General features: G+C 50.2%; 2 protein-coding genes across 2 annotated transcripts; one reads left to right on the forward strand and one right to left on the reverse strand.

The window, feature by feature from the left end:
- The first annotated feature begins 3,215 nt into the window (after positions 1-3,215).
- On the forward strand, positions 3,216-7,382 carry LOC131259274 (uncharacterized). The gene has a single exon (XM_058260727.1). The coding sequence runs from the start codon at positions 3,216-3,218 to the stop codon at positions 7,380-7,382; it is 4,167 nt and encodes a 1,388-aa protein (XP_058116710.1).
- Positions 7,383-7,954: 572 nt separating this feature from the next.
- On the reverse strand, positions 7,955-10,934 carry LOC131272132 (leucine--tRNA ligase, mitochondrial). Its single transcript, XM_058273773.1, has 4 exons — positions 10,806-10,934; positions 8,919-10,722; positions 8,357-8,850; positions 7,955-8,291 (listed from the first exon to the last, which is right to left on the reverse strand). Exons 1-4 carry the CDS (start codon positions 10,884-10,886, stop codon positions 7,995-7,997), a joined length of 2,676 nt encoding a protein of 891 aa, XP_058129756.1. The 5' UTR covers positions 10,887-10,934; the 3' UTR covers positions 7,955-7,994.
- Between the last annotated feature and the right edge of the window lie 1,090 nt (positions 10,935-12,024).

Below are 12,024 nucleotides of genomic sequence, written 5' to 3' on the forward strand. Positions count from 1 at the left end.
GATTTTCACTTTTCCCACCGTTCAGTTCCGTGCAGTCACATTTGCGTTCAACTTTAGACACACTTGGAAGTAACACTTTTACCCAGACCGGGCCGGAAGTTCCAAAGACACATTTTGCACACCCGAACCGAGGGGATCGCGGGGCATGGCTCCACATTCGCACCACCACCACCGTCTACCCGTCGGACGTCGCTAAGGTGGCCAGACGTGCCCACGGAGGTGGTGTGTGAAAAACTTTATCCTTCCCGTTCTGCTTCAGCCGTGCCGGAATGCGAGAAACTATGCAGACTTCCGGAAGCGCTGCCACATGCTGCCATGTGGTTCGGTTCGGGGCGGAATGGAAATGGACGCGTCCATAGTGTCTGCCGGGAGGGGGGCGCACGCCGGAATTAGCTTTCGCGAAAAAACCTACACGTCACCATTCCGTGACGTTCGAGCGAGCGCACGAGAGTGGCACGAGTTGCCGCCATCACGAAGGCACGTCATCGTGAATGGCGTTCAAATTGCGTTGAGGTTAACGTGTGTTTGTATCCCCGTCGCTCCTTTCCCGTAAATCCGTTCGCCTTCGGTATCATTTCGCATACGGACACGGGGCAACTTCCTAATCAGTCCACGCCATGGTTAAGCGAGGAACAGCTAAATTATGAGAAGCACACTCATACAGTCTAAGGTCTCACAGGGAAAGTCACATCCTTTCTCCGCGAGGGTTTGGTGTTGGTGTAGGAATATAATGTCTCCCGAACATTTACCTTCCGAAGCACCGATACTTGCACGAGTAACCATTTTCCGATTGAGGCTGTTTTTCCGAAAATTATTCATCGTTTATTGTACGTCTACCAAGTTGTTAAACTCCCGAGGACCTCCGCAGGAAGGATAAAACCAATCGACATCAACACGTGAAATGAATCGAACGCATGGCAAGGAATGCTATCCACCAAGCAGCGAAAAAGCATAACTTTTCTCAAAGCATAATAAACACAAAACATTTACTTGCTAAGAACACGAATGTAAAGAAAATAGTAAGCAGAAATGTGAAATATGAACAAGCGAAGTTTTGGCTTTTTAGTCTTTATGGAAACTTCCATAACTCCAACCTTTATCAGAAATCAGAATAATTCAGTTTTAACTATTGTATAATTTGTTGCCTTCGTTATAAAAATGTGGCTTTCCCTAAAAACTATTGTAAACTTATGGTTTCTATTAACCAGTGCAATGAACTAAACTGAGACTTTAAGGTGTAAAATTGGAATACTTTTCCCCGTTTTCCCCATCTCGCTAAGAACAGCAACCAGGCGCGCTTATGCTACGGCAACCACGCAAACAACCGTCCAAACATATGCCCGCTATTCCTTAACAACATTCAGCACAATCACTAGGCTTTTGTTTATATCTAACCCCAATAGAGCATAGCGCATAGATAGCAGCCCCGACGACCCCCCCTTTCCGTCGGCCCGTCCGCATGGCCATGTTCGGCGACAGGTTTCCTCTGGGCTTGGTGATTCGGTACGAGCAGGACGGCACCAGACCTCGGGGGCCCCGAGGTGGCCGATTTTCTGCCATAAACAACATAACATGCGCTCACGAACGCGCGGGATGATGGAAAGCCAGCGGAGTCGGGGGGAAAGGAAAAGGATAACAACACTTGAGACACGACCCCAAAGGCAGTTCGTCGATCGGGCCGACATGCAAATTTATCTGCACAGACACAAACAAACGCTCACATCGTTCGGTTTTCTCTTTCCCGCCAAAGGATACTTTGATAGGACAGCGAATTCAAGCAACGCTGTATCGAGTTGGAAAAACCGTTGGAGCCGAAAGCAGTCGAAAGGATCGCGCCGCCGAGTACGGAAGTTTTAGGAAACGCCGAGTTCCCGAGTTCGACGCGTCGAAGTCTGGATTTTCCCCCAATTACCTGTTCAGCGTGTCCCACATACCCGGGGCTCGGTGGTTCTTCCGAAGGAGCCGCAGTGAATGAATTAAGGACTCCCATGGAAGAATCGAACTTTGCAGTGAAATAAGGACTGTTATGAAGTAAAAACTTCAAAGGGAAAATAAGGACTCCTCGGGAGGTATACAACGGTGGTGCGTTAAGGTAGTTTTGTGGGCCTGGATGGAAAACTAAGATTGGAGAACTCGTTCAGCTTGTAATTTCTGACCCAAAGTGATAATTCCAAAGTCAAAAAAAATTATTACGCGAATAATGTTTAGTAAAAAGTACAGATTCGTACCCAAACGGACACTTCCACAGCCTGCCGCCCAGCTATAGTCGCCATCGAAGTGTGTGCTGCAAGCCCAAGCCAATCGTCATAGTGTGTCTGTCGCTGTGTTTGTCGAGAAAATCGGTCACGAAAGTTTTTCGGCATTCAATTGATTTTCACTAGCCGAAACGCTCCACTTTTCCCTACCCCACCGTATCGGTACCCACCCTTGCTGCGACCATAAAACAAACTCCTGCTCATCCCCCCCGGAGCGGGAAGGGGCGGGCGACGGATGGGCACATATAGGTGCGAAGAAAAGAGACAGTAGAAAGAACCGACAGCAAGTCATCATAAACAACTTTATGAACCACAGCAGGCTACGACAACCCGGGCTGCAGCGCCTACTGCTACTTCTACCACCACTACTACAACGAGCAGAGCATAGTTTTTCGCGGTGCCGGTTCAGCATGGCCCCTCTCGCCCATTCAACCGCCCGTTGCGATGCATAAATCTGTCCCTAGGACTTCGATAGACAGGGTGGCAGGAGTGGTGCGTCACCGGGACTGAGCCGTACGTCTACCAACCTGGCCTGAGGACACTGAGCCTGCATTCCCGGAGTCGATTATGACGCTCAGCCGCCAGATTGTATGCGTATCTTCGTGCTTGGCGAGACGGCCGGCACGCAAGGACAGCCCGTTTCGAGGAGACGACACGGTTTGTGTATTGGTACTCCGTGCTGGTACAACATAGACACTGCAGGGAAAGGGAGGAAATAAACGAGTGCACGAAAGTGGAACCAAAAATCGGAACAACTAGGAATAAACCGGAACGCTGCGGGCAAGGTTATCGGTAAAAGCGAACAAGGCGCCACACCGGAGGTCACTCGACTTTCGGTTCTGGGCCGACCATTTCGTGAATTGGTAGACACACTTCATCAATTTTTGTTTTGTAAATACTTTTGGAGAGTGAACTGTGGAGAGCAAAGACCCGCTTCTGCCCGCACATTCTAGAGTTCCAATGAGTACGCCGAAAATTCGCGGCAAGTCTGCAATCCACATCAACGACAGTATCATTGGCACTGGCGCCGGGACGGGTGGTGGTGTTGCTGGTGGCGGTGGATGTGTTGCAGGGACAGCCCAACACAATGCCTTGCTGAAGATCGAATCCGTAGTGCCAAAGCTTACCAGCCGGGGCACGAACGCGGTCGTGCTGGCCGCGGGTCACTCGAGCCGGTTGCGTACCTTCCATCGTTCCCACAGCACGCTCAGCTCGTCGTACCTGAAGAAGGTCAGTGCGGCCGCGGCAATTTCCGACCACCATCGGCAGCAGCGAATCTTTGCCCCGCGTCCTGAGGCCATCGCCGAACGAGTCCTTCCCACTGCCGGGTGCTACGAACCGTCCCCCGTTGATGCGGCGACACAACACACCGAAACGCCACCGCTGGTCGACAGTACTCTGATCGTCCAGAATGGCGTCTCTAGTATTCGGCGTTCGCAGAAAGACCGAGAGAAGCACCCGGATCGTGTCAACTTGGACCGGAAGGGACTCAGTTCGATACCGATCATCGAGGAGGAACCGAACCTTCGATTGCTTTCGCTCCAGCACAACCTGATCAACTCCTTCCACATCCCTCCGGACGCCGATCCGAACAACAACCTTCAACCCACTGCGCCAAATCACGCAGGCTCCCCTACGGGATCTCACTGTGTGGTGAACGGTGGTGAGTTAAGGCCCTCCGCGGCGGTCTACAATGGTAGCAGTCCACCGACTCCTACCAAACCGTCCCCAACCGGAACACCAACAAATGGACCCACGGTGACGTCGGTCACGACAACCCACAATGGATCATACGTCCCCAGTACGATCAGCGCTGCCAGTGGCAAGTCCGTTAAGCAATTCCTTCGCCAGAAGTCGACCTCCCGAGGGCAACTGCTGATGGGTCAAAATTTGGGCACCTTAGGAACTGGCGGACCGGGCAGTGGACCCTCGGCGAGTTTCATACAGAGCAAGATGACGATCGGTAGCAAGCAGACTGTTTCACAAGTCACACAGGCACTGCCCGGGATGCCCGGGAGCTCCGTGCCGCTCACCGTATCGCCTCACCTTCAGAAACCTTCCACACACGGGTCCCCGAACGCACCGATCGCCATTACGGCGCAGCAGAAGAGTTTACTTAAGAAGTCCAATAGCTTCATTGGAGGCCCAAGTATGTTCCTCACCGGTGGTGGCGCAGGACAACCACCGACGGCCTCGGGAGGTACGAATGGGTTGCTCAAGATGCGCGCCGGAAAGCTGCTTCTGGTGCCCTCGTTTAGCATAGACAACCTGAGCAATATCAGTGAAATCGCTCCGGGTGAACAGGATTGCTGCAATGGGCACTCGAGCAGTAATGGAAGCGCCGGAAATAGTGGTAAAACAACCCCTACGAACGGACATGCTCCAATGGGGACGACTACGCCCATCGCCCCGGAGGGAGTGGCGACCGCTTGTGCGATGCTCGGAACGCGCTACAACTTGGGGAACCTTGTGTTTCTCGATCTGTACGACAATCAGATCGAGAAGATCTCCTGCCTGGACGGACTGAAGAGCCTTACCGTGCTGCTGCTGGGGAAAAACCGAATAACTGACATTGGGGGGCTCGTGTCACTGAAGAGCACACTCCGGGTGCTCGATCTTCATGGTAACAAAATTAGCAACATCACCGGCAAGATCAACCAGCTGCAGGAGCTAAAGTCGCTTAACCTCGCCGGGAATGCGCTGCGTCAGATACAGATGCAGGACTTCGCGGGGTTGTTCAGCCTGAAGGAGCTCAACCTGAAGCGCAACCGCATCAAAAAGATGGGTGGCTTCGACGACCTGCACAACCTCGAGCGACTCTGGCTGTGCCACAACGATCTGCAGTGCGTCGAGGATATGTCGGCGATCGCGAAAGCGATCAACCTGAAGGAGGTGACGATCGAAAACAATCCCGTGTCGTTGGCCGGAGACTGTGTGTCGTTCTTGGTAAGCTACCTCCCCGGGTTGGTGTCACTCAGCCAGATGCAAATCACCGAGCAGGTGCGCCGGGCAGCGTCCGCTTGGCGCAAAAACAAGGAGCTTTCCGATAGTAAGTACTCCAACCTGACGTCGGACGTGTGCCAGAGCATCAGGCGGGAGGAAATCATCTCGAACGCACGCACCAACTGGGAGCTGCTCCGATCGCAACAATCCACGGTGATCGCACGTGGTGCCCAACGGCTCGGAACCACCAATGGGACGACGGGAAAGGACGGCCTGGAGTTGGATATTGCTGGAACCGTACCATCGGAACATGGCACACCACCGGCGGGTGGAAAACTATCACGAAAGGTAAATACCTCCGGCGTCGTAAACGGAGCAAGTCAAACAAACGGCAGCAGACCACCGAAAGCTACCAACGGGAGGAAAACGGCCACACGGAAACTGGTGCGATCTTCATCGCAGGACAATTCCGGTTCGCAGCTTTCCGAGCAGGGTGGTGAGGAGTACTTCCGGCTACCACCGATCCTTGCACCTTTTCTAGATCAATCCACGTCCACTAAGGCGGAGAGTGAATGCACGCTGACGTCCGGGGTTGGGGCACAGGCCGACTCGAGCGTATCGAGTGGTTTCAGTTCCGACAACGAGGAACAACTCAACCCAAAGGATTTGGATAAGGAGCTGGAAAAGGAAACAACTCTAGTGGCGTGTAGTGCAAGTTCGACGCCGGAAAAAGAACCTGAAACTCCCTCGTTTCCGGTGGTGGAGCTAACGGAGGAGGAACCGATTACGAAAAACATTGCAGTCTCCAGTCCAAGCGAAACTCCAGCAAAGGAACCAGCTCCGCCGAATGTTGAAGAATCGACGTTGAAGCTCCCCCCGCCAATGCCCCCAGATGACCGACCACCGGAGGTTCTCCCAGAAGTGGTCAACCTTGAAAAGCTGTCGACCCTTTCCACGATCTCCACCAAGAGCGGATCGGAATCAGTGATCACAAATGCGTCCTCAAACTCTGACTCTACCGGATCTACGACGGACTCGACGGGTAGCGGTCCGGGTAGTGGAACGAATGGCAGCGGAGGACCGATTGGAACCAGCGGAAGATCGCACAAAGCAAAACTGAACGCGTCAAACAAGCGATATGGCACGGGAACATTAGCCCGAACACAGACGGCCCGTAACGCGACGGTCATGCCTGGGCACGTCACAAGCCTAGCGAATTCATCCAACCTTGCTAACTCCGGTGGTACAGGGAACCCTTCGACCTCGGGGGCCAATTCCAACGGTGCATACTCCGGGATTCCGAGTAGCAACTACGGTCCACCGATGCCTTCCGGTGGTGGAAAGTCGGGCAAGTCCGGTGAACGGGAACGAGAACAGGGTGGTGATTACCTGATAGAAATCTGTGGCCGCTACCTGAACGTGTACGGGCTTGGGGCGCTCCGGTTCATCGACAAGCAGTGGAACATGCAAAAGGCGTGCGATGTCCATACGGTGAAGTTTAGCTACATCAACTTCAACAGCATCACGGCGATCCTGTGCCGGATCAAGGTGCGGTTTGTGAACGCGGAGAACTTTATCTTCCGCGAGACCAACATCACCTGCCTCGGGCAGATAAACGCGCTCGCCGAAAGCCAAGGCATCGCGTCGCTCACGATCGATCCGGAGGGTAACCCGCTGGCGACGAAACCGTGGCGTAGCTACGCCATCTATCGCCTCTCGCACTGGGGCCTGAAGCAGGTGAACGCCATCGAGGTGACGGCGGAGGAGGTCCAGACCGCCGAGGCGACGTACGCCGGGCTGTCCGATCTGGTGCTATGGTCCCTCCCGGAGGGACTCCTGCAGCCACTTCTGCAGCGGTTGCGTCTCGAGGAAACGGCGCACGCTTCCAAGATGACGGCCAAGGAGTGGCTGATGCAGGCCGACCCATCGCTCAAGAACATCGTCGGCAAGGAGGCACTACAGTGGAAGAAGCACAGCACCACGCAGGACGACACGGTGATGCGCGCCAAAGGGAAGGCCTACTTCGGCAAGATGCTCGAGAACACGTGCAACGCGGTCGAGAAGCTGCAACGGCTCGAAACGATGTGGCCCTCGTTGCTGCTGGAAATGATCCGCAACACGCTGATCGACTACTCGCAGATCGACGTCTACGTCAAGGGGATGCTGGTGGAGTTACTGAAATAAATAAAACCCTTTCGAAGAGCGACCAAAACGAAGGAAACCCAAACATACAACAATGTGTTCAGTAGACAATGCGTTTGCTATCGGCGATATCGTACGCAAGCTACCAAAGGCTATCGGGGCAAAAGAGCCCCTGGCCTCCAAATGGACCATCAGAAAACGCTCGATCAATCGACGACCGTGGCATTTGTAACGATTTTAAGCGTTAATCCGCAATGCGATGCGAAAACAAAATGGCTTCCGACTCGAATGTGACCATTTCTTCATCACTCTTCCTTTAGCGAATAAAACAATGATAACGTGCAATATGGTGTTTTGCGAGACCGAACACATCCAAGTAAATGTCAAGGAAGGGAGTAAAACACGTTCGAGTGTATGCAAAACCGTTTTTAAATCTTATCATCTTCATGTGGTAACGGAAATGATTGTTTTAAAGAGTACTATTTAACTGTAAGCATATTGGAATCTTATTGAATCTTATGTAACGGAAATAAAGCACCCATTTAATAAGCCTTTATATGGATGCCACTTTGTGAGTTCGTTATGTGATTGAGAAGCTGACACCATATTACCAATTAGTAACAACCTTTTATTTCACTACACACCCCCCTAAACCTAGCTTACATAAACAACTTGTAGAGACTTTTTCTTTTTCACTTTTTTTTCCTTCTTCTCTTTTTTCACCTTTCCCGATTCCGGTTCGTTCTCATCCGAAACTGCTCGATCGAGTTCCACATTAAGGATCGCTTCACAGCTCGGATACATGGTAAAGTCGCTTGTCCGCAACGGTCGCTTGCCGATCAGCTTAACAATAACTTCCTCACGCAGGGCAAGATCGAGCGATTCCTGGTGTGTAAGGTGATTGAATCGTTTCGCCGGAATCTTTAAAATGCAATATTCCGCACCATTTATCTGAAAAGAAATCAAACGATGGTTGAATGGAAACGAATCTCGAGGGCAGTACTTTTGAGACCTACCTTAAATGTAAGATCGAGTGGAAATTCATCGTCTATTTCCGGCCACCGCTGGTCAAACACACCACCGTCCCATCGTATCCAAGAGTCCTTCCGTTCCGTACGGTCGATCCGGTTCGGTATTGCGAGCAACTGTCCCCACAGTTCTGCAGCAAAATGGGGTGCCATCGGAGCGAGCATAATAATCTGTGCGGCCAGCGCAAGTTCATACTGCCGGCTGTAGGCCACCACGTCCGGGGTAGCCCTACGGATGGCATTGGTAAGACCCTGCATCTTCGATATGCCCACACTCAGCTGATGCGAGTGACGATAGTTAAACGTTGCTCCGGCGGTAAAGTAATTTCTAGCGTCCCACAGTTTCTGCTCTTGGGTGGTGAATTCTTCCCGGTTCGCCGGTGATGGGGCCGGATTGTTGGGATCGATCTTTGAACGAAGTTCCCGGAAGTCGTGCATCGTCATCCAAATTCGCTTTTGCCAGTTCAATATACCGGGGAATGCTTTAAATAAAAATTAACGTATGATGTTGAAAGAAAGTTGATACCTTCCGAAAACTAACGGTACTTACTCGCTTCCGACCAATTGCGATGAGAGGTCGGTGCAACGTCGGCCAGCAGTATGAGCCTCAGCGTATCGCAACCATGCTCACGTAGTACCTCAAGCGGATCGACACCATTCAACTTCGATTTGGACATTTTCTCCCACAGCATCGTGATCGGTTCACCGGTCGCCCGTTCGATCGCTTTGTTGTTCTTCTCGTCCAAAATCTCCACTTCGGCCGCGGGTATATACTTTCCACTGCTGGCCACACGGTACGATCGTCCCATCACCATACCTTGGACGAGCAGTCGCTTGAAAGGTTCCGGCGACGGTAACAATCCTTTGCTATGCAGATAGTGTGCCACAAAGCGAGCGTAGTACAGATGAAGTACGGCATGCTCTTTCCCGCCAACGTACAGATCGACCGGCATCAGACGATGGGCAAGCGAACGATCGAACATGGCGTCACACTTTCGGGGATCGATGAAGCGCAAAAAATACCACGAACTATCCACGAACGTGTCCATTGTGTCGGATTCTCGTCTACAATCGACACGCTGGCAAGAGGGACATGTTGCCTTCAACCAGTCACTGTTCTGTGCCAACGGTACTCCGACGGATTCTGTGGGAAGTTTCACCGGGAGGCTCTCCTCGGGTACCGGTATTGGCCCGCAAGAGGGGCAATGAATGATTGGGATTGGCGTTCCCCAAAATCGTTGCCTTGAGATGAGCCAATCACGTAGCTTGGAACTGACGGGATGACCACCAAGCTGGTGAGCTACCGCTTGCTGAAGGATGTCATCCCCGGATGTAACATTTTTATGTCCTTCATTTAGCTGCGTTTTACTTAACCCTACCCTTTCGGCAATGGATCTGTTTTCATCATTATCGACGGCCAGGTAGGAATCACATCCTTCCGGAAAAGGAACATTTTCGGTGACAACAACCGGAAGTGTTCCTCCGGTAAAAGGATTTTGTACAGAGATTTCCAATGCGCATTCTGTACGCTTTCCACTGTTTAAAAGATTCGATGGATTGATGGCAACAAATAAAGCGTTGTTTAAATCAACTGGCTCACGTGTCCAAACAGAAACATGCGTCTTTGAATCGCCCACTAAAGGTAGCTCAAATGCATAACCCTCACACTCCCCGATCCAGTGACGCTGAAGTTTTATAATGTCTCTCCAATCCTCCAAGGTAGGATCGCTCAAACCATCAAGCAGGGGTTTGGCAAACTTGGTGGTTTTAATAAACCACTGTCGGAGTACTTTCTTCTCTACCTTCGCACCGGATCGCCACGAGCAGCCGTTATCGTCTACCTGCTCATCGGCCAGCACCGTCTGGTCGACCGGATCCCAATTGACGAGGGCTTCTCGTTGATACGCAAGTCCATCCTTGAAGAGCATCAAAAAGAGTTGCTGTGTCCAACGATAGTATTCCGGGTCGCAAGTGGCAAACTCTCGGTCCCAGTCGAAACTAAACGATAGCATTTCCAGCTGCTTACGCATTTCGGCAATGTTTCGATGCGTCCACTGGTCGGCCGGAATCCCCCGTTGAATGGCCGCATTCTCCGCTGGCAACCCGAACGCATCCCAGCCCATTGGATGTAGTACATTGGCTCCATTTAACCGATAGAACCGTGCCATCGCATCACTTATAGTGTAGACTCGGACGTGGCCCATGTGTAGGTTGCCGGATGGATAAGGAAACATGGCAAGCACATACCGTTTCGGATTTTCCGTGTTTGATGGATTGAACCTGTTATCGCCAAGTTTACGGTGCCACTTTTCCTCCATTTGTAGCTTCATTTCCGGTGTTAATTCTCGGGCAGACTAAAAACAAAAGAAAACATTTGGTGATGAAAACAATGCTAGAACAAACGGGAAAATGTGTTGACGACAAACAAATTGGTTACCATCTGCTCGCCAGAGATGGAACAGAATAATCTCCGTTCTTTCGTCCATCTTCGCATCAGCGACATGTGGGGCAATCTCATTTTTACAAATAAAATGCAAACTTATTTCACTTTTCTAAGCATTCACAATAACAACATCACGCCCGGTTCATGCGAACTGAAATGACATAACCAGGTATGTCAAACTTCTTTCATCGATCTACGAGTGCGAAGAAGGAACCACAACAAAATAGCCGATACCGGCATATTCCAATCATAATAAACAACAATCAGCTGTTTGCTTGATCGATTGTTATGTATACAACACGCCCTTTCTCGCTCTTGCGATGAAATGGAGCTAGCAACAATCGATCAACGATACACTGAAAACATAATCTTCCACGTTCGGGACCGCCACTTCAAGGGTTAAGTAAACGTTTTTGCGTTTTACACTTCTTTCGTAATAAAACATCAAAATTAGTGAAGTTAATGTCCTTACTTTAACTTTACAGCTTGTTCCAACAACAAGGGTAGTTCATTGTGGCTTTATACATGAAATATTTGCTTTTTTGACAAAATTTTAAATGTTTATGATTTTGTATGAGAATGCTAAAGCATATGTTAAAACACATTTCCCATAGTGTTTTTTACAATATTTAAAAAATTAAAATATATTTTTTTCGCATAATTTTGATTTACAGTGTAGATTTAAGTGTCGATGAAAGGTTTTCTATTCCCCCATTCTATTGTCATACGTATAGTTTACAAGTCCTGTTTGTAGAGCTCACGGGCATTATGCAAAACATTGCGCAATTAGAAATGTATTTCAAACAAAACTTGAACAAATATTTCTGCTTTTTGTCAACTATAAGAAAAGTTCAATAACCTATTACCGCTTCGAAAATGTTTTTTTATGAAGGAGATGAACTTACAATTAAACTTTCGTACAATAGTTTGCTTGTACAGCCATCCAAACCAACGCCAGCAAGCCTTCCACTTTGATTTATAAACACCTAGCGGTGCGCCTATGTCAAATTAACACGAATTATCCAGCAGCCATCTTTCTTTTCACTCTGAACCTACATTTGCGACGTGCAGACGTGTCTGCGCGTTGTTTCAGATTTCGGTGTGCAAATTTCCATATTGAAAGTGTAATTTTTGTGTGTGTGACGTTAAAGAAATTCAACAGCTAAGCAACTTTCTTCTCAGCTGCTCGACGGTGCTGTAAAAAGCGACCGCA

Source organism: Anopheles coustani, chromosome 3 (genome assembly GCF_943734705.1).
Source record: "Anopheles coustani chromosome 3, idAnoCousDA_361_x.2, whole genome shotgun sequence".
Taxonomy (NCBI): Eukaryota; Metazoa; Arthropoda; class Insecta; order Diptera; family Culicidae; genus Anopheles; species Anopheles coustani.

Excerpts from the sequence above, each read along its gene's own strand:
- LOC131259274 (XM_058260727.1), top strand. The coding sequence starts at position 3,216 with ATGAGTACGCCGAAAATTCGCGGCAAGTCTGCAATCCACATCAACGAC.
- LOC131272132 (XM_058273773.1), bottom strand. The coding sequence starts at position 10,886 with ATGAGATTGCCCCACATGTCGCTGATGCGAAGATGGACGAAAGAACGG. Across the intron at positions 10,723-10,805 it reads CCATCTCTGGCGAGCAGATG|TCTGCCCGAGAATTAACACC; the intron begins GTAACCAATTTG and ends TTTTGTTTTTAG. Across the intron at positions 8,851-8,918 it reads TCGCAATTGGTCGGAAGCGA|CATTCCCCGGTATATTGAAC; the intron begins GTAAGTACCGTT and ends TTTTATTTAAAG.